At 38.6% G+C, this 22,652-nt stretch overlaps 1 protein-coding gene across 3 annotated transcripts in view; it reads left to right on the forward strand.

Annotated features, from left to right (window-relative positions):
* The window catches only part of PPP2R5C (protein phosphatase 2 regulatory subunit B'gamma), a 326,481-nt gene that overhangs the window by 177,707 nt on the left and 126,122 nt on the right, over nt 1–22,652 (forward strand). The window contains exon 1 of one of the 3 annotated variants that reach the window (XM_084630788.1): nt 18,693–18,861. The exons of the other annotated variants lie outside the window; for them this stretch is intronic. Within the exon in view, the coding sequence (XP_084486914.1) occupies nt 18,768–18,861 (94 nt within the window). The 5' untranslated portion in view covers nt 18,693–18,767. Of the gene's footprint in view, nt 1–18,692; nt 18,862–22,652 lie in introns of those variants that run through there. 3 annotated transcript variants of the gene reach the window in all.

Here is a 22,652-nt window from a genome sequence, read left to right on the forward strand (position 1 = left end):
GCTGCCCAGCTCTGAAGGCAGCGCGCCGCCAGCAGCGGTGTAGAAGTAAGGGTAGTAGTGCTGCAACACCCTCGCCCCCCAACCCCCCGAATAACCTGGCGACCACCCTACAACTCCTTTTTGGGTCCGGATCCCTACAATTACAACACCATGATATTTCAGATTTAAATAGCTGAAATAATTAAATTTACAATTTTTAAAATGCTATGACCGTGAAATTGACCAAAATGGACTGTGAATTTGGTCGGGCCCAAAATGTAAGGTAGACAGAAATCATTCAGATCAACTCAAAAGTTTAAAAAAAAAAAATAGATTCGGCAACTAAAGCATTAATTTTAATGTGATTTATTTAGAATTAACTCCGTTTATATGCCTTTTTTTTTTGTTTTTCCTCCCTTACACTAAAACTAAGACTCTTGTCTCACTCAGATGAAATAGAAAGAAATATGAAACTGTCATAAGTTATGTGAACTTAGTCTTTGTTTTGAAGTCACTAGGGGATCAAACTTACGCTTTTCCATATTTCTGCAGAAATAGTCTCCTGCAATCCATACTTTTAAAATCAGTAATATGTTACTCTCCTTTTTGCATTCTACTGAGAAGAGCGTATTTTTCCCATACCAGATCAGAGCAATGTATGTAAATCTTGGCACCTATTGGACAGCATTGTTCTAGCACCTTCCTGGTTGCTGAACTGGATAAGAAAGGAGAATGAAGTGGCCAAGATAACAAGGGACATGAATTGAAATAAAACTGTTGTCAGAACTCTGGCATTTTATAAACGGTACACATGTTGTTTTAAAAAAAATAGATGCCCCTATTTCACCTTTGTTCAAGTAATAATATTAATATGAGTAAGAAAGTAAATTAAGGTTTAATTTAAGAAGTCAAAATAAATTAACTCCTTAAAAGGACACTTCTGAATCTTGAAACTTAATATTAAAATTTTGTACTACCGTATGTCTGTTTTCCCTAGCATAGTTTAATCTTGCTAAGGCATGTGTTTCTTCAGGGCCCACTTGCAGTTCTGTTACTGACTCTGCAGATTTAATTCAAATTCAATGGGATTTTTGATTACATAGACAGGTGGAAGTGCTTAAATCAGTGTGTGCCATCTAGTGGGACAAACAAGTGTAGTCTGGAAGTGTATTATTTTGACGTAGCCATGTTGTACTGAGAGTAGGGAGCAGTTGGCAGTGTGCAGTATGGTCTGATTCCCTACAGTACTTACGGAGCAGATAAGAAGAACTGTTAAATACCTTACGTTACGTTGAGAACTTTCTTTTTTTAAAGAAAAAGAATGAGAGAGAAAATTTTATACCCTGTCAAGTAGGGTTCTTTACCAAGTCTAACTTTTCAGTGAATATTCTGTGTAAACTAAAGAGAATCACAAGGGTGTGTCCTAAATTGACAAAATAAAAAAGGGTTTTCTTTATTTGCCTTGTTCTAGAGTGTTGCAGGATCTCTTGCCAATGTGTGGTGGTCTTCAATAGGTAATATCGTATGTAATCTGTTTTGGTCATGATGATGTACTGATTCAAAAAGACATTTTATGTCAGCATGTGTTTTCTTTAAAGCAGGATGGAAATTTGTTTCAGGTCTTATAAGAGGCTCTCATAATATGTTACCCTTTTAACAAAGAGGTTGTCTACATTGAGCCACAGAGCAGACTGATGCTATGAATTGCAGAGCTCACCAAAATGCTGCAATCTAACTGCCCCATGTGGATGCTGCTGCGAACTAAGAGGTACATACTTCACGTGAACTAGATACCTTTTAGTTCATGCCAGCAGCACTCATATGGGACAGTTAGATTGCAACACTTTGGTGTGCTCTGCAATTCACACCACCTTAGTTTGCTCTGCAGCGCAGTGTTGATGTAGCCTAAGGTGACCATTGCCAGTACTCAGCTTAGAAAAGCGAATTGTGATTCGGTTTTTATTTTCAAATACAGTTCACAGTTTATTCCTAGAAGTGTTACTTACCTCTCAAAATTGGACTTCTGGCCTTGGAAAAAATGGATCTGGCTTTCAGATAAAGGTCTGTATCAAGGTAGGATGAAATGAGTTGTTAAGCTGAAAGATGTGCCCATGGACTTTGCTGTGATGCCTACTTTTGATTGATCTTTTAGTGTCTGCAAATACAGACTAACTTTGGAATGCTGAGCATATGACTGTGCCGTTTTCTTGATGTCAAATAACTGCATGTGAAACGACTGATTAGAGTCTAGTTTATCTCATTTTTGCTGAAGATCTTGCTGTGCATGCTGATCAGTCCTGTCTTGAGTTTTGGTGAAGAGAACTGTCATTTGATTGACTTGTTACTTTTTTATGCTAATAGCATAAATTTTAAAAATCACATTAAAAGAGAGTGTGTGTGAGTTTGTAAGGATGTTGCTTTTTTGAGTTGAAGACAACTTTAAGTTTTTCCTTTTAGTCTGAGATTCTAGGTATATGCCAAAATCCAAGCCCACTTTGGTGAAAGACTTCGGAAGTGAAGAGTTGTGGGATGGTGCCTCAACTTGTCTGCCTTATAGCCAAGACTGGGATAGGGAAACACATAACGAGTTAAACCAGCATTCAGTGTCTTGGATTTATAAATGACTGGATAGCAAATAAGTTAGTTCTGGTAGTTTTCGTCTTTGGTAAAAATTAAGTCTGACAAAGATGCTGATCCCTCCAAAAAGAATCTGGAAAAGTGAGACCACTGTTGTAGCAATTAAAGACAATAAAATGTTCCTCGATAAAGTGGAAGATCTGAAAGTGGAAAAACTTGAGGATTTCTGGAGTGCCCAGGAACTGAAGGAGCTTGTGCAGTTCTCTGAAATATAGCGAGATGTATTACATTAACTACAATACTCAAACTACTTTTAATCTTTTATTTTCTTTTTTAATAAATACCTGACAAGATGTTTTCTCCCTATATGCTAAAAGGGAACATTGCTCCTGTTTGAAACAATGGATGAAAATGGGTGGAATTTGGTTTTGGGGGGGTAAAACTGACCTTGATATCAATGTCTTGTTAACTGTCCCCCTTCTTCTAAAAACAAATAAACAAATCAACAACAACAAAAACCTTTTCACCAAAGTATAACTTAAATGAATGGGATTATGAGCAATCCTGTGAGTGGAGTTTGAGAGTCAATGTCTTTTTTTTTTTTTTTTTTACCTGGAGCTATCGTTTCTCTTCTAAGCAGTTGGATATATCAAATAATGCAAACGCTATAAGAGACATCAACCAAAAATACTTGTTAATATTAGGAGAGGGTAGGTTTGGGTGACAGATGAACTGAAGAAGGTAGATGCAAAAGCTAACAATGTTGGGAATCATTAAGAAAGGGATAGATAAGACAGAAAATATATTGCCTCTATAAATCCATGATATGCCCACATCTTGAATACTGCATGCAGATGTGGTTGCCCCATCTCAAAAAATATATATTGGAAGTAGAAAAGGTTCAAAAAAGGGCAACAAAAATGATGAGGAGAGATTAATAAGATTGGGACTTTTCAGCTTGGAAAAGAGACTACTAAAATGGGATATGATAGAGGTCTATAAAATCATGACTGGTGTGGAGAAAGTAAATAAGGAAGCATTATTTACTCATGACACAAGAACTAGGGGTCACCAAATGAAAATTAATATGCAGCAAGTTTAAAACAAACAAAGGGAAGTATTTTTTAACACAATGCACAGTCAACCTATGGAACTCTTTGGCAGAGGATGTTGTGAAGGCCAAGACTATAACAGGGTCCAAAAAAGGACTAGATAAATTCATGGAGGGTAGTCCATCAGTGGCTATTAGCCAGGATGGGCAGGGATGGTGTCCCTAACCTCTGTTTGCCAGAAGCTGGGAATGGGCGACTTGGAATGGATCAGTTGATGATTCTGTTCATTCCCTCTTGGGCACCTGGCATTGGCCACTGTCAGAAGACAGGATACTGGGCTAGATGGGCCTTTAGTCTGACCCGGTATGGCCGTTCTTACATATTTATGTTCTTGTGATGTCTCTCGATGAAAGTTGGCAACTATGGAAGCTTCATGTACAAAACTGATCAAATCAGCTTATTTTAAATTGTCATTTCTTATTTTAGCACTTATATAATATTAAGCACTATTTAAAAAAAAGTTATAGGCAAAGTATTTAAAACAAAACCCATGTAGTTTTACATTTTTCCACCCAGCCACAAGGAATATGCAATTGTACAGAAGATTTTAGGTTTAAGCAAAACTGAGTTTTGATTTCAGGTGCCTTACCAAATGCTTACTTATTACCCAGTCAGAAGCAGAGTTAAGAGAAAGTACTCTAAGCCTGTTACTGTCAGTGTTTCCTACTGAACTCATTTCCATTGAAAATTGGGTAGAATCCATTAAAAGAAAGATTTAAAAAATGTTCTTGCCTTATTTTCGTTTAATCTGACTTTTCTTTGCATGGATATGAATCTCTTCAAAAACATTTTTCTATGATATTATTTACTAGCATGGCAAATTTGCCAATCACTTCCTTGTTTGTATCTGTATCTCCAGCATAATCAGTCAGAACTCTGGTAGCATGCTGGATTCCTTCTTTCATAAAACCGTCATTATAAAATATTAACTGTAGTGCAAGAGTATAGTTGCTAGATAGCCGGGCTGAATTAATGTATTGGCACCATTGGCCTCACGCCCCAACTCCTGCATCAAATGCTGATGTCACACTCTTAAACTTACCTTTGTTTTTTAAATAATGACTCTTGCTAGCGCTCATGACTTGAAAATGTAAGCAGTGTAACCAAAGCAATGGTGCATATCTGATTTTCAGAAAGGCTAAAAGAACAGTTCTGAGGTGTGAGTTGCTCCAGGCCTTCCAAAAGCATACGAGACAACTGTGTAGAGAGCCCCAAGGGTGAAAGGGCTCCCAAGTAGGTCCTCTCCTTGGGTGGGGGCTGAAGTCAAGGAATGGTGGTCTTGGAGGGAAGTTCCAGTTTCACTGATGGTGCCCCCTACTAGTCCAGCAGACAACTCTCAAGGTCCCATTTGGGGATTTGCCTAGTACTCTGGATGTTCTTAATCTATCCCCGTAGGTCACCAGTGTTTGGATAGTTGAAGGTATTTATGCAGTTCACAGTGCACCTGAGCAAGGGGAATATGTATCCAGTTTAACTCGGTAATTTGTAGTGTTAAATGTAAGCAATAGGTTATAAAGACTTGCATCTGTACATGATAGTTAACTCTCCTTTCCTATACAGGCTTTTTTGGACTCCAGAGATCTCTTTTCATTTCTTCTCCCCACACAAGGCCATTCAGTACATATTTGGCCTAAAATGTTTTTTTTTCTTTAAATCTTGTTTTGAGTCATAACAGCCATGTGAATATGGATTAGTCTGTACCTGGATTTCCTGTCTCAATTTTGTCTGTTAACTTTTTTCAGTTCATCTGTCCTTCGATAACTTGTGCTTTTGAGTATGTTTTTCAGGATGACAGGTTAATTTTTGAGGAATTTACTGTGTATTTTTGATCCCCAGAAATCCACATGTTCTGTGGCATTTATAAATTCTATCAGTTGAGTTGAAGGACTTTAAGGAAATCTATGGAGTAGCTCTTTAAAAATTGTGCAGCTGTTCTAGCAAGCAGGATTCTAGTATTGCCATTTATTTCAGCTATTGGCTGGGATAAAATCATTATACAAACTTATGAAGAAAAAAATTGACACGAGGGGTATCGATAGCTTCCCTTGACAACTATTTTTATATATTAAAAAAAAGGCAAATGTCTGTGAATGAGAAATATAATTCAAGAATTTGATGCCTAATCAGTGTATATATAATATATATTAGAAATCTGAAGCTTTGAAATGAAAATGGAGGGACACTTGCTTTTGAACAAACCTCACTCACTAGCAGTGCTGGTACTAGCCCATTGGGAGCTCTAATCAAGAATATTTTCCCCCACCCCCCAAAACAAATACTAATAATAGAGGGCTCCCATGAGCTGCATCGGGCTCTCAGCAATTGCTTAGTCTGCTTATGTCGAGCGCCACCTCTGCTCACTAGAGAGCCAAAAAGTTCCCACTTGAGGTAGCTGCCAACAAGGCTCTACCAGACCAGGTGGATTTATCTGTAAAAAGGAAATCTGTTGAGGTTGGTGGATTCTTGCATATCAGAGTATTGGTACCAGATTCCACCAAGAAGGAACAGTGGCATATAGAAATAAGGAGCCCTGTGATATGAAGGCTGTGTGCTCAGTGTCAGAGTGGATTTTCAGTGGGCTGCAATAAAGTGCAAAAAGCTCTAGGTGAATGCATTTCTGGATTCTGACCTCTGCCCTAATTGAAGACATTTAGGCTGCCCCTCCTTTGTGCAAATACTGGATGCAGCTCAGACTTGTCCATGGGACTTGGGCACATACTTTCTCCCCTCATTCCAGAATGTCTGCTTCTGGATGTAGCAGCTAAGCACACACACCTTATCAATTACCATCCTGATTTTTAAAACCATTTTTTGGTGCAGCAATGAACTGTATTCTCTCTCTCTTCCCTTCCCTCTCCATCTTTCTGACTGATATTTTGAGGAAAGAGGGATCCATTTGCCAAGCTTCCCCTCTTGCTTCTTCCACTATTCCCCTGCATGACCAAATAGAGCACCTCATAACCTCTCTCTGCTCCATTTCTGAGAAGACCCAGAGAGGGTAGCTCTGCCACAGTGCCCCCACCCCACAAATCTTCTCTGTTTAGGGGGAAAGGCTCAATCTTCATGGCTTGTTGGAGGCAAGTAGAAACATCCAAAAGCTTCTCAGCCCTCTTCAGCACTCAAGATGTAGCAGGTAGGTCTAGCCTCACCAATTAGATTGCCATCAGATTCCCCCCTTTCCTCCATAATGTTGGACCTATCCAACTTAGTGGGGAAGTGCTCCAGGATCTCCTCAAATAGGAAAGATGGCAGGGCCTCTTTATTACCTTTCTCCAGAGAGGAAAATTTGGACTCCCTAAAGGATGTACTCCTACTTTTCCTCTTCAATAACATATTGAACAACAGGAGTATAAAGATTTGACATCCTTGCTGCAGACTAAGCCACAGAAGGGAGCACTGTTTAAAAAGAAACTGATCTACAAAATCTCCAAGACTCCACAAAACACATGGGGTAGAGAGCTATGGGGTGTTCTGGATTTTCATTCTCTTCCATTAGCTCTAGCTCTTCATTCATGAAATAATTCTTCATTTCAGTCAGTGACAATCCCAAACCAGAGAATTAGAAGAGAGCCTTTCCTTAAGATGTGTGAGAGATACTTGGAGGTGAAGACGGTAGTCACCATAGAGATCCAACCAAAAGAGAGATGAATCAGCCAAGTCCAAAACAGAATTTGCATATTTCCATGGGCTCTGAGGCTGGCAGTGGGACCCAGGATGGCAATGTATGTGGCTGGATACTATCTCTGAATCAAGTCAGGCAGTGGATGATTACTATGAGTAAATCTGTGCCTTAGAATTCTTTGGCAGAATCATATTTGGTCCTGCTAAGCTGATGGCTGATAACAGAGCAATGAATCTCAACAGAAGCTCAATGAATCATAGACAAGGGCTGGAAGAGACTTGAGATGTCATCAAATTCAGCTCCCTGTGCAGTGGCAGGACCAAGTAAACCTAGACTATCCCTCACAGGTATTTGTCCAACTTGCTTTTAAAAGCTTCCAGTAATGGGGACTCCATGACCTCCCTTGGAAGCCTATTCCAGATCTTAACTACCCTTTATAGTTGCAAAGTTTTTTCTAATATCTAACCTAAGTCTCTCTTGCTGCAAATTAAGCCTATTACTTCTTGTTCTACCTTCGGGGACACGGAGAACAATTAATCATCATCTTCTTTATAACATCCCGTAACAGATTGGAAGACTGTTATCAGGTCTCCCCTCAGTCATCTTTTCTCAAGACTAAACATGCAGTTTTTTTAAACCTTTCCTCAGAGGTCAGGTTTTCTAAAACTTCTTTCATTTTTGTTGCTTTCCTCTGGACTCTTTCCAGTTTGTCCACATATTTCCTAAATTGTGGTTCTCTGAATTAGAGACAGTACTCCATCTGGGGCCTCCCCAGTGCTGAGCAGAGCAGGATAGCTATCTGCTATGTCTTACATACAACGCTCCTGTTAATACATCCCCAGAATCATATTAGCTTTATTTCCAGGTGCTTCACATTAATGACCTTCTATTCAGTTCGTAGTCCACTAGAACCCCCAGATTATTTGCAGCAGTTCTACCAGCTAGCCAGTTATTCCCCATTTTATAGTTGTGCATTTGATATTTTTCCTTCCTTACTTTGCACTTGTCTTTATTGAATTTCATCTTGTTGACTTTAGACCAGTTCTCCAATTTGTTAAGGTCAGTTTGAATTTTAAATCTGTATCTAAAGTGCATGTAGTTCCACCTTGGTGTCATCTACAAATTTTATAAACATACTCTCTACTTCAGTGGTTCTCATCCAGGGGTATGTGTACCCTTGAGGTATGCATAGGTCTTCCAGAAAATACATCAATTCATCTAGGTATTTGCCTAGTTTTACAGCAGGCTACATAAAAAGCACTAGCAAAGTTGGTACAAACTAAAATTTCATACAGACAATGACCTTGTTTATAGTGCTCTATATATTATTCACTGAAATTCAAGTACAGAATTTGTACTCCGGTTGATTTATTTTATAATTATATGGTGTAAATGGGAAAGTAAGCAATTTTTCAGTAAGTGTGCTGTGACACTTCTGTATTTTTATGTCTGATTTTGAAAGCAAGTAGTTTTTAACTGAGGTGAAACTTGGGGTACACAGACAAATCAGAAAGAACACAATAGTCTGGAAAGGTTGAGAGCCACTGCTCTACTCTATTATCCAAATCATTAATGAAGATATTGGGTAGTACCAGGCCCAGGACCGACCCTTGCGGGGCCTCACTAAATATGCCCTCCTAATTTGACAGCATACCATTGATCACTACTCTGAGTATAGTTTTTCAACCAGTTGTGTAACTACCTTATAGTAATTTCATTGAGACCACATTTCCCTTTCTTACTTATAAGAATGTCATGAGGAACTGTGGCAAAAGTCTTACTAAAATCAAGGTATATCATGTCTACTGCCCCTCCCCCCACTCTACTTGGTCAGTAACCCTATCAAAGAAGGACATTAAGTTGGTTTGGCATGATTTGTTCTTGAAAAATCCGTGCTTGACTATTCCTTATAGCCCTGTTATCCTTCAGATGCTTACAAATTGATTGTTTAATAATTTTTTCCAGTATCTTTCCAGGTTTAAAAGTTAGGCTGACTGGTCTATAATTCCCTGGGTTCTCCTTGTTCCCTTTTTAAAGATAGGTACTATGTTTTCCCTTCCCCACTCTTCTGGGACCTCTCCCATCCTCCACGAGTTCTCAAAGATAATTGCTAATGGATCCAAGATTGCTTCAGCTAGTTCCTTATGTACCCTAGGATGAATTTAATCAGGCCCTTGATGACTTGAATACATCTAAATATTCGTTAATCTGTTCTTTCCCTATTTTGGTTTGTATTCTTTCCCCTGGTTGTTAATATTAACACTGTTACGTATCTGGTATTCATTAACCTTCTTAGTGAAGACTGAAGCAAAATAGGCATTAAGCACCTCATCTTTCTGAAGTTATTAGTTCTCCTTCCCTGCTAAGTAGAGAATCTACGCTTTCCTTCATCTTTCTCTTACTCCCAGTGTATTTAAAGAACTTCGTACTGCTTTTGATGTCTCTTGCCATCTGTAACTCATTTTGTGCCTTAACTTTTCTGATTTTGTTCCTACATACTTATGCTGTTCTCTGGTACTCCTGAAGCAATTTGACCATGTTTCCACTTTTTTGTAGGATTCCTTTTTTGATTTTCAGGCCATTAAAGAGGTCCTGATAGAGCCATATTGGCCTCTTAGTATTCTTCCTATCTTTCCTTTGCATCAGAATAGTTTGCAATTGTGCCTTTAATACAGTCTCCTTGAGAAACTGCCAGCTTTCCTGAACTGCTTTTTATCTTTGATATTCTTCCAAGGGGACCTTACTTACCAATTTTCTGAGTTTGTTAAAGTGTGCTTTTTTGAAGTCCATTGTCCTTATTCTGCTGCTCCACTCCTTCCTTTCCTTAGAATCATGACATCTATCATTTCATGATCACTTTCACACAAATTGTCTTTCATCTTCAGATTTGCTCAATTCCTCACTGTTAGTCAGAATCAAGTTTAAAATTTGCTCCCCCTCCTGCTTACTTCCTTCACTCTCCGGAACAAAAAGTTGTGTCGATACATTCTAAGAACTTATTGGAAATTTTGTTTTGCTGGATTACTTTCCTAACAGATGTCTGGGTAGTTAAAATCCTGCATTACTACCAGGTCCTGTGTTTTGGATAGTTGTTTTTAGAAATGCCTCATCCTCCACCTCTTCCTGATTTTGTGCTGTGTAGTAGACCCCGACTGTGATATCACCCCTATCTTTTAATCCTTTCATTTTTACCTTGGGACTAACTGGTCTGCCTCCTCACCTCCTTTTGTATCTCAGAACAAATGTATATATCTATGGATAAAGCAACCCCTTCTTCCTTTTTTCCCTGTCCTTTCTGAACAAGCTGTATTCATGTATACCAATATTCCAGTCATGAGACTTATCCCACCAAGTCTCCTTGATGCCAATGAAGTCCTAATTTAGCTTATATACTAATATTTGCACCTCTTCCTGTGTATTCCCCATTCTCCTCACACATGTGTTCAGACATCTAAAATGTTGATCAGATTCCCCCACTGATTCAGTGTGCAAAGATGCTCTTCCCCTTCTTGGCTAGGTGGACCCCATCTCTTCCCAGCAGACCACCTTCCAGGAACAGCATCCCATGGTCAAAGAAGATAGACAAGAACACCACTTGCGCTTCAGACTCCTTCACCCTAGCTCCCAGAGCCCTCTCGTCACTGCTAATCTGGTTGGACCTGGCATTATCATGGAGGAGTTCAAGGCCACATACACAGGCAAAGATTCCCCTCATACTTGGCCACAATAAAGTTGCAAGTGATATGACTTATCTTATTCTGTGTTAAAATCTTTATCAAGGAGCACTAAGTGGAAAGTGCCCAGAGCACAAAATGGCTCTAAATCCCTCCTTCCAGCCTAAGCAATCAGTGTGACTGTAACAAGTGTCCTTCTTCCCAGAAGTAGGTGGGCACATATATGGCTCCATTCAACATAAACATGTTATAGCAGGGGAGTGCAGAAGAAATATGACCTGGAGCTCCAGTCTCTCCCACATCCCTTCTTCAGGCCCTTTCTTAACTACAAGAGATGACAAAGTGCCAAACTTTTTTATAAGGAATTTTGCACTTCCTGAAACTATGGGCAGTAGAAGCTGTTCCTCAATCAAAATGGTGTTTAAGGTTCTTCTGTTTTCTTCATACAGGAGGAGGAGTTTTGGGCTTAGGTAGTCGAACCAGTATTTACTTTGGTTGGATTCAGGTTTGAGTTCAGTTGTGTTCAGGTTCAGTTCCAGTTCAAACCACCAAAAAAAAATAATGGTTTGGTTATTGGTTTGAACCCATTCAGATCAAATTTCAATCTTAGTGGATGTAAATTCAAAAACGAGTTGAAACTTAAAATTGATACTGTTTTTTGATTTTTGACCTTTTTATTTATTTTTTTAACTTTGTGTTAAGTTAAACACTAAGAAAACTCAAGTAGTCAAATAAACACGACTATTGTTTATGAACAGTTTGTACGATAATACATAATAACATCTTCTGATATTTGCTATTTCATATTGGACCTCTGCAGTGAAAGGATAAATTTGAGTTTGAGTTTGAAGACCCTGCTTCAAATAGAGCAACTGGAGGGAGAGCTGTGCCAAGGGTTGAGGATGGATGGGAAGAAGCCTGTGTAAGGGGAAGAAGGGTTGGATAGCCATTACATTTTTTTTTCTTGGTCTTGAAGAATTACTGTTAACCTCTGGGACCAAGAACATTCCACCTCTTTTATCACCAGGTGTGATTCTCAGAGATGGTTGATCTGTGTGGCCCCTTGCTGCCTTATGTGGTGTGCAGGCAGCACCTAAACTTCCCCTCTCGCTCCCTACTCTTGTGGGCTAGTCTCCTATTGTCATTCTCATCTCATTCTCTTCTCATTATACTGGGGCAGGCCTTTCTGGTAGCAATCACATGCCTATTTGTTATTTTGTCATCTTGTTTTATAATGAAAATAAGATTGCAGTAGTTTTTAAAAATATTTATATTAAAATGCTCAACTTTTATTTTAACCAGTAACCCATTTTTTTTCAAGTTCAGTTCTGGTTCAGTAGGTAGGACAAAACCATAGTTCGGGTTTGATTCTGGTTTGCGTAAAAATACCGTTTTGAGCTGGTTCTCCGGTGTCAGTTTGACTCTCTATCTGGGGTGCCCTAGACCTCGAAGCTGAACAGGTCAATGGAGCCAGTACTCAGGATGTAGAGACTGCAGTAATAGTGGAAGGAAGTCTCTCTCCAGGACAGCACTCAATGTCAGTGCCCCTGAAAGAAACCGAATTGTGTGTATGTGTCAGGCCATGTCATTGGTAGTTCCTCTATGTTGCCTACAGAAACCATCACTATACTACAGAACATTGTCCTTTTGTCTATCTTCTGCCCAAGAATGTTCACAACTGTATTGGTGATGGTGAGGCTAAGGAGTCAGGGAACTCATCTAAATCTCTGGTAGATACCCAATATTATGTTGAGGTTCCTTAGAGTAGCACATCTATCGAAATAAACAGTTAGACTTAATTTTTTGTACTAGTGTACAAACACATGAGACTACTGCTCACGTACAGTGTGTTTATCTAGACCAGTGGTCCCCAAACTGTGGGCCATGCCCCTCGAGGGGAGCATTTCAAGGCCCGGGCCTGCCACCATGAGGGGTGGGGAGGGAGTGCCAACCAGCCTCGCTCTGCGCCCAGCCGCAGCTTGGGCCACAGCTCTGCTCCTGGGCACGGTTCCTGTCCCCGCTCCTGTCCCCTGCCCTGGCTTCCAGCTGCAGCTCCGGCCCTGCTCCTGGCCACAGTTCCCAACCATGCTTCTTGCAGGGGGAGCGGAAAGGTTCCTTTACGGGTAATGGGGGAAGAAGGGGTGACAGCAAAAGTTTGGGGACCACTGATCTTGATTCTCTCTCCTTTTTCCCTGACTTCAGTTTAAAATATATTGTACTAAAGTGCAAACTACTTTTTTTGATTTGTTTGAGGGCATGGGGACTCTACATGTTTTGAGGCTTATTAAATAATATCATACTGGTCATTAATTTCCTTCTCCCCAACATTACATAGACACCTCTCTTTTGCTCTTTTTTGGAATCTCTCAGTCCTACCATTTAATCTGTATTTTAGGTAAATATGCTTGATCCTAAAATAAGCCTTTTAATGATGTTTGCTAGCAATTAAGGGATTTTGCATAAGTTCTTTTGCCTGATTCAGGACACACATTACTCTTGTTATGACACTTCCCTCAAAAATGCCTCTAGTTAACTGATCCACTTGTATGAATAAGTAAATTATCTGTCTGAAACATCCCCTTTTTCATTGAAAGACTTTTTGACTTTTTTAAAGACCCCCTTCCCCTGACTGAAATTAAAGGTGATGGTAGACATCAAATTTCTGGTGGAAGAGTTTACAGAGACTTCCCATATTGCACCATATTCATTCTTTTTGAAAGAGACCAATTTCAGAAATCATAACTTAAAATATATATTCACCTGTTTTACAACAAAGCTGCCTCTTTGTTTCTGTTAATTTGCACAAGCTTCAAGAGGATTTCAATAGTTGAGGACTTCTCCTAGTGCTTTTCGTCCTTTTTTTAGGCCGAGGTACTCATATTTATTTCAAGTGGTGTTTTATCAACGTAGGGAATTATTCTCTTCCCGTACATTGAGTTTTATTTAATTAGTTATTGCTTTTTGATGACATATGTCTTCTGCCCCACCCAGTATTTTCTACATTTCTTATTTCTGGCTTTTCTTTATAAATTGCTCTTTAGAATATCCTTTCTCTCCTCAGTCCCTTGTCTTTCCTCCTTTTAAACCAACCCTAATTTTTTCCCCCCCTCCCAAAATTAAGGTCTTGAAGAGAATTACTATGTTTTTGATTTTCTTTCCAAATGAAGTTGTTTAAACCAACTTAGCTTTAGTAAAGATATTTTGTCCTTTGGTTGCAAATGATTTTTTTGTGTGGCTCAAACCATGAGTGAAGCTACACAGACACTGGGGTTTTCCTGTTTTTCAGTGAGGCTGTTATAAAACACTAGAATTTGTTTGACAGTGATAGTCACTCAAAAATCTAGATTCCACATGTCACTCAAAGTGTGTTCTCTAAAGATCAAAGTGAGTGTAAATATGATTCATGGTTATTTTAACCAGCTCTCTAGTGATGGCTTTAATCAGGACTAGCCGTTGGTCTTGTGGAGCCCGAATGCAAAGTGTTGAGAGACCACATGCAGCTTCCATCCATGCTGATTGCTGTTTCACCTGCTTACAACGCTACCGAATTGTAAACACCCTCTTTGACTGCTGGATGTTCCAAAACCTTTGATGCTCCAAGTCCGGCAATGACTAGCGCTGCTAGGATTGCAGAAGCAAGACTGCCTCATATTAAATGTGCAGCCTTTTTGTAACTGCAGTTTTGGTCCTCACTTGACTGCTCATTGTGCCCCTGGGCGCACTGCTTAACTTCCATGCTGATGCACTAGCAGTGCTTTTGCTTATTAATCTTTGTAAAGAGTACCGAGGCTGGTGTGCTTGCGCAAAGAGAGACCATCTGAATTCTCTTACACTGATGTAGCATGCATAGGGCGGGGGTGGGGAGCAGCTAAAGAAAGCGAGTACCGTGTATACTTGTTCATAAGCCGAATTTTTTTTAGTAAAAAAGGGAAGCATCGGAGAAGGGGGTTGGCTTATGAACGGGTATAGAAAGGGGGAGAGGTGGGACACAGCCCCTCCCCACAACAGAGGGGGCAAAGAGAGGCAGCACAGTCAGTAGAGCCAGAAGGGAAGAGGCAGGGCCAGAGTCTCTCCGCTTCTGGCCACGCTGCTCTCCCACCAGCCTCCGAAGCAGTTGCAGCTCCAGGGCTGGCAGGCTGCGGCCATGCCGCCCAGTCTGGCCCACTGGAGCAGGCTGCGGCCACACCGCCTAGCCTGCCGGAGCAGATCCGGGCCGCCCAAAGACATCCTCCCTGGCCCACCCCACCTAAGGTGGGAAGGGATAGGATGGGGAAAGTGTGAGGTCCTGGGCTAGGAGTGGGGTCATGTGGGGGGTGGTCACAGGGGTTACTCCTCTGACCCCCAGCTTCTCCCTCCCCCAAAATTTCCCCACCAGTTGCTGTCCCGGCCCATCAGGGTAAGCGGCTGGCAGGCCGGGACACTTTGTTTATTTAGCTTTACCTCTGTGCCTGCAGCCGCTCAAGGTAAACAAACCATCTTGGCCCGCCAGCGGCTTATCCTGATGGCCCTGGGAGCCAAAGTTTGCCGAACCCTGAATTATAGGATCGGCTTATAAATGGGTCATAAAAATTTTCCATTTTTCCTTCTCCATCTTGGTGGAGTCGGCTTATAAATGAACCGGCTTATGATCGAGTATATATGGTATATTGAGGAGAGTTGTCAGAACTAGGGCTGTCAAATGATTAAAAAAATAGTCGCCATTAATTGTGAGATTAAAAAAATAGTCATGATGAATCTGTTTTAATCACACTGTTAAAACAATATAGAATGCCAATTTAAATTTATTGTAAATATTTTGATGTTTTTCTACATTTTCAGTTATAACACAGAATACAAAGTGTACAATGCTCACTTTATATTATTGTTTTTTATTACAAATATTTGCACTGTAAAAGAAAAAAATAAGATCAAAGCATGTTCCTACTTTTAGGTGACATTGTAAATGGGCAGCATTATCTCCCATAAATGTAAATAAACTTATTGGCTTAGCAATGGCTGAACAAGAAGTAGGACTGAGTGGACTTGAAGGATCAAAAGTTTTACATTGTTTTGGTTTTCAGTGCAGTTATGTTAAAAAAAAAAAATCAAAAAAATCTACATTTGTAAGTTGCACTTTCACGATAAAGAGATTGCATACAGTTTGTATGAGGTAAATTGAAAAATACTATTTCTTTTGTTTACAAATATTTGCACTATAAAAAGATAATCAAAAATCATATAAAGTGAGCACTGTACACTTTGTATTCTGTGTTGTAACTGCAATCAATATATTTGCAAATGTAGAAGAACATCCAAAATATTTTATAATAAATTTAAATTGGTATTCTGTTATTAACAGTGCAATTAAAACTGTGATTAATCACGATTAATTTTTTAAACCAGTTAATTTCTGTTGAGTTAAAAGCTTGAGTTAATTGCGATTAATTGACAGCCCTAGTTGGAACCAATGAAACTGCATTGCTTTAAAGTTAAAATTGGCTTTAGTGATATGTCTTAGCATATTACAAAACAACTAAATTTCACTTTGGATAAATGAAAAAGCAGGGCTTATTTAAAGAATTCTGTCAACATTTTTTTTTTAAAATAATGAAGCTAGTTTGTCACAATATTTCTCCTTTGTTCCACGGTCGTGGTATTTTGTTTTGAGTGCGGCAGCATGCGTGGTGTTGTTCAGGATCTAGAACAGCCCTTTCCCAAAGAGTTTACAACTTAGAGTTCACTGACAATACTGTATAGAGAGAGTACATCAGTTGTCAGGTGATTATAGTCCAGTCATCAGGCAGAGCTGTCATTTTAATTTATATTTTTGTTTTTAAATTTAGTTTTGTTACAGGCTCAGCCCTTTGGTATGGTGTTTGTTTTGTTGGGAGTAAAAACTCATTTAACTAAAATGTGCACAAATTGTTTTCATGTATTCCAAGAAACAGGGAAAATATCTTTAAAATGTTTTCTAGGGTTTCAGTTAATTTGGAAGAATAGGGAACTTGAGTTCCAATCACCACCTGTTACATAAAAATTACAGTCCTTTTTTCTCCTCTCTGACATACCTCTTTTCTAGACGTATGTTGATAGTTTAGGCTGGTGCTGCTAGACCTTAAATATTTGCATTGTATTAGAGAGCATTTTTCGGGGCAGATACAAGCAACATAATGCATTTATTTTTCTGAATGCTATCCCTATGTGTGGGAGGAGTAAGAAGCAATAAGGAGAAATGATCTCTCAAATATTTGCTTTTAAGGGGTACTGTCAAGTTAAATCTTAAGTTGTAAAGAAATATTTACCTACTGTATATCACTAACAATACATTTTAATGGGTTTAAATTACAGCAAGGGAGATCTACGTTAGACATTAGGAAAAACTTCCTAACAAGAGTTCTTAAGCACTGGAACATATTACCTAGAGAGGTTTTGTAATCTCCGTCGTTGGAGGTTTTTAAGAACAGGTTAGACAAACACCTGTGTGGGATGGTCTAGATGTACTAAATTAGGGTGACCAGATAGCAACTGTGAAAAAACAGGACAGGGAGTGGGGGGTAGCAGGTGGCTATATAAGAGAAAGTTCCCAAAAACACCGGACTGTCCCTATAAAAAGGGGACATCTGGTCACCCTATACTAAATTCTGACTCAGTGCAAGGCAGTAGATTAGACAACCTATTGAGGTCCCTTCCAGTTCTATGTTTCTATTATTTTAATAAAAGTGAAAAGCTTAAAAATTAACTGTACTTGTTACTATAATTTTTTTCTTAGCTTGGACAATCAATTCTGAGTTTCACTTGTTAATACCCAATATGGTTTTCAGGTTATTAGTAGTGCAGTGTTTGGGTTTCAGTATTTTTAAACAAACATGGTTATTGGAATTTTGAAAAGTGAAATAATGCTGAGTTTTTATAAAATCTTGTTTTACAAGAGGTTATATTTTAGATTAAATTTTAAGATGCCTACTTTTCATCTTAATAAGGATATAAGGAAGAGGAATGAGGTATAAAAGATTAATTTTATCTTAACAGAAAACTTTACAAAGTTTCCCATAAAGTGTCCACTTAACTGGTTACTAAAGTTATTAATTTATTTGGTATGTATTGATTTATTTGGAATAAATCATTAGGAGGTACAGCATTGAAATTTAATGTTTCATGCTAGATTTAGTTACAGTAAGGTAAATGTACTTAAAAATGTGAGATATATGGCATTTGAAAATTAACATTGTAAAAAGATATTGCTCTTATTATGCATTTAAATCAAGCGCTGATTGAATCACACTATTAATATGATATGAGTATTAATGAGAACTTTTATTTTGAGATTCAGTGGCAATTGTTTTTAGGAGAAAATGTCTAAACTTTTGCGTTTTCAGCACAAGTACATGTCCCATGCCTAACACTTTTTATACATGTATATGTTGTGCACAACAGTAAAATCATCATGGGTGAAAGTTTTCAGTAATTTGTTCAAGCTCCTTTGTCAAGATAAGTTTGTTTACACTGCAGGTTTAGCTCATGAGAGTGTGCTGAGAAAAGGGCTCTCTGTTTAAAATTACTGATGAATGGAGGCACAAGAGAAAGCAGAAAAACGTACAAGCTTAATGCAGTGACAGCCACACAAAAACCTTTTTTGATTTGCAGCTTTTTAGTGTCATTTTAAGTTGCTGCTATTAGCCAATCAGATTTCTCCTGACTGCTTACATCACTAACTAGCCAGTTCCCTCCAGCTGCAGAGAGCTTCAGTTTCTTTTTTTTTTTAAACTAAAATGGAGGCTGGTTTCTTGCCTTAAGGAGTACATTGCCTTTCCTGCTGAAGCCTAGATGTTGACATGTAATAAAGCTGGCAGCAGGATGGTGGTTGATGCAGCCAATTCCAATGGGCCGTTTCAGCCCGTGGCCCTTTTACATATTAGAGGTGAGTTATTGTGTGTTTCAGTGAATTGAAACTGTGTGTGGCTAGCTAATAAATGGCTATTGTGATTTTCAGATAAGGAAAGCAGGAAGTCCTTTGTAGCAGAATCTATTCTGTTTTGATGCAGACTCAGGATAATTGTGGAATATGGAAATCAGTTTTGAATTAAATGCTATTTGGATAATTTCAGAATTCGGGAAAGCATTGCTTGTATAGTTTAAAAGCAGGTTTTACTGCTTTCTACTGTGACTCTCCCATCCCCCTTTCTAGCTTTGCTGATGTCAAAGGATGTGAAGTCACTACCCCAGAAAGGTATTGGGTGGGGGGCAGGGCAGAGCTAAGTTATCCGTATACAGTTTGTGTAGCATAATGTAAGTGTTCAGAGTGCTGCAATGCTTTTTCTGTGTGAACAAATGAGAGTGCCTCTAAAATCACTACAGATAGTAACTGAAGTAGGAAGTCCACTGGAAAAATACCCAGAATTATAATGAAAATATCTAGTATTTATTCAAAAAGCACTTCCTAGAAGTGTGTATGGTTTTGTTGTTGTTGTTTTACTTTAACAAACAAGTTGTGTGAAAATTGGCTTTTGTAATTTGAATATTAAATATTTTTTAGCTGTTGAGTATATAGTCTAGGATTCATAGAACAGGAATGTATTGTAAATTTACATTTTTTACCAAGTTTCTAAATTTGAAACAAAATTAGGTATGGTGTTTATGTAGGGAAAAAAATACATGTGTGGAATTGCTATATTTCTGGTTTTTAAAAGCAGTAAAATACCTTAGAAGGTTAAAAGTGTTTGTTTTTTTTTTTAAATGTCAATTCTCTTTCATTGACTTTGTTTTTATAACTCTTTTTGTGAGTCCAAAACATTTATGGGATGTGGTGAGAACAATGTGAATAACTGCGTTCAACCTTTATCAAAGAAACAGAGCTGAAATGGTACTGCATCAACTAGTCTTTTCAACTTTTTGTGGCATAAGCTAAATTGTTCAGATGCATACTGTACATAGATTTCCTGTATTGAAAATATTTTGCTATAAAGGCCAAAGAATTCCTGCTGGAAAGCCTGGATCCCTGATTTAAACAGTAGAATCTGATCTCTAATAGAGAGAAATTATAATTCCTTGTGATACCTTTTAAAAGGTTAGTATCACCCAGTTGCTTGAAGAGGGATTTGGATGTATTCCAAGAGACCATAATATTGGCTTGTGGGTGGGGAATTGCTATACAACCGTGGTTCTCAACCAGGGATACACATACCTAGGGGAGTACGCAGAGGTCTTCTGGGGATACATCAACTGATCTCAATATTTGCTTAGTTTTACAACAGTGTATATATTGTACACTGAAATGTAAGTAGTGTTTATATTCCATTTGATTTATTTTATAATTTTTTGGTAAAAATGAGAGGTAAGGAAGTTTTCAGTAATAGTGTGCTGTGAGACTTTGTCTGATTTTTGTAAACAAGCAATTTTTAAGTGAGGTGAAACTTGGGGGATACTCAAGACAAATCAGACTCCTGAAAGGGATACAGTAGTCTGGAAGGTTGAGAACCACTGCTCTACAAGACGTTTTATCCATTGAGTGAGAGCAGGGACTCTGCCCATAATCAAAGGAATACAAGCCAAAGTGACTGAAAGCAGACCTTCTCTACCTCCAACCCCACCGCCAAAAAGTACTCTGTCAAGTTCCCCTCGTTTCTTTAACGTAATGTGCTGAATTTTTTGGTTCACTGAAGCTTATCAAACTTAAGATGAATTTTTTAAAAAGGCTGCAGAGGTGAGATCCTAGCAATTACAGGCCAGTAAGCCTAACTTCAGTACCAGGAAAACTGGTTGAAATTATAACAAAGAACAGAATTATCAGATGAACATGATATGTTGGGGAAGAGTCAACATGGCTTTTGTAAAGGAAAGTCATGCCTCAGCAATCTGCTAGAATTCTTCGAGGGTGTCAACAAGCATGTGGACAAGGACTAATCCTATTGATATAGTGTACTTGGACTTTCAGAAAGCCTTCAGTTTGGGACCTTGTCAAAGGCTCTTAAGCAAAGTAAGTAATCATGAGATAAGAGGGAAGGTCCTCTCATAGATCAGTAGCTGGTTAGAAGATAGGAAGCAAACAGGAATAAATGGTCAGTTTTCACAATGGATATTAGCCAAGATGGTCAGGGACGCTACCCCGTGCTCTAGGTGTCTCAAAATCTCTGACTGGTAGGAGCTGGGAATGGACATTAGGGGACGGATCGCTCGATAATTGCATTGTTCTGTTCATGTCCTCTGAAGCATCTGGCATTGGCCATTGTTGGAAACCAGGATACTGGGCTAGATGGACCATTAGTCCGACCCTGTATGGCCATACTTACGTTCTTGATTCAAAATTGGAAGGTTTATTGAATTATATTAAATTCAGTGCCTCAAGGTCTGTATGTATTTCCATAGTATAAATGATACATTATCATGATCAGGTCACACTTTACCTAAACATTGAATTTCAGTGCATTGCAGAATGTTGTATTGACAAAAGGTACAGGTTGGGGCTTCTTTGGGGTGAGGGTGAAGGTGGGGTGAAGTAACAGGAGTCTCTGGCAGATGGGAACAGATAAGATTTTCGCACTCAGGAGGAGGTCTTTGGCATTAGGGAGTGGGATACATCTCTTTCCCTTTTGGATAGAGACGGAAGGACTTGTAGTTTTGGGGAGAAGGTGGAGTTCAACAACTTTGACAGATGATAGCTGCCTGACTGCCCTGATATCCAGGATTTCCTCCACCATTGATGGAGGAAAGCATCAGGAGCTGCATATTTATATTGAACGAATATATATATATATATCATCAACGAATGCTAAGTGTCAATTTTGAAGCCCAATGAAAACATTTAAATGTGAATACTTTGAGACAAACTGGGGGAGCTCCTGCATCTCTTACAGCTGTTGTTCTAGAAGATATTCTGTTGCAGAGATGAGATGACACAGCACTGGATTAAGTTTGGCTTGTGATGGGGAAGTTTTCTTTGCAACTGAAAAGGATATATTTTTTTTTTTTAAAGTGAAATCTTAGATGCTAGAACAGAATTCTGCAGCAAAGGGTGGGTTTTGTGGTAGATTCTGTGGCTTCAGTTTTTTTAGTTTTTTTCATAGCTAAACGTAAGAGGGAGTCCCAAACAGAATCAAAGGAGAACACTGTTTGAAATCCCAGTATACTCTTTCAGGTTTGGAGGGAAAGAGGTAGGTGCAAGGGCTGGGCTCTTTGCTAGGATGCCCCTGGATCTTGCTGGTGAGTTATTTTTGGCATCTACTAGAGCTGATTGAAACTTGGAATTTCCATTCTATAGGAAATGCCAACACTTCAAAATTGCTTATTTTCCCAAATTGGAATGAAATTCTGAAATTTCCTTTTGAATGAAATTTCCCACAGAACAGCTTTCAGTGAAGTGTCTTGTTTTGACTTTGATTCATTATATAAATTGCATAATATAAACTGTATACTATATTTTATAGCATAAATAATATAAACGTCCAAACAAAAGTGCTTTGACTTTATAAAAAAATATTTTGATGATTTTCTCAAATTTAGGTAGAATCAATATGTTCCTATAAAATGTTTTGATTTAATCAAATCATTGTTTTCTGCCAGAAAACTTATTTTCAGAAAATGTTTGACACACTCTAGCAGGTTGCTTTTGACTACCCATTGTCTGGTAAATATTTTAAGCTATGATAATAGGTGTTTATCTTAAAAACAATATAGTATGTTTTGTGCACATTAATTTATATTTTCATAAAACTT

Source organism: Lepidochelys olivacea, assembly GCF_965140295.1.
Source record: "Lepidochelys olivacea isolate rLepOli2 genome assembly, chromosome: 6".
Classification (NCBI taxonomy): domain Eukaryota; kingdom Metazoa; phylum Chordata; order Testudines; family Cheloniidae; genus Lepidochelys; species Lepidochelys olivacea.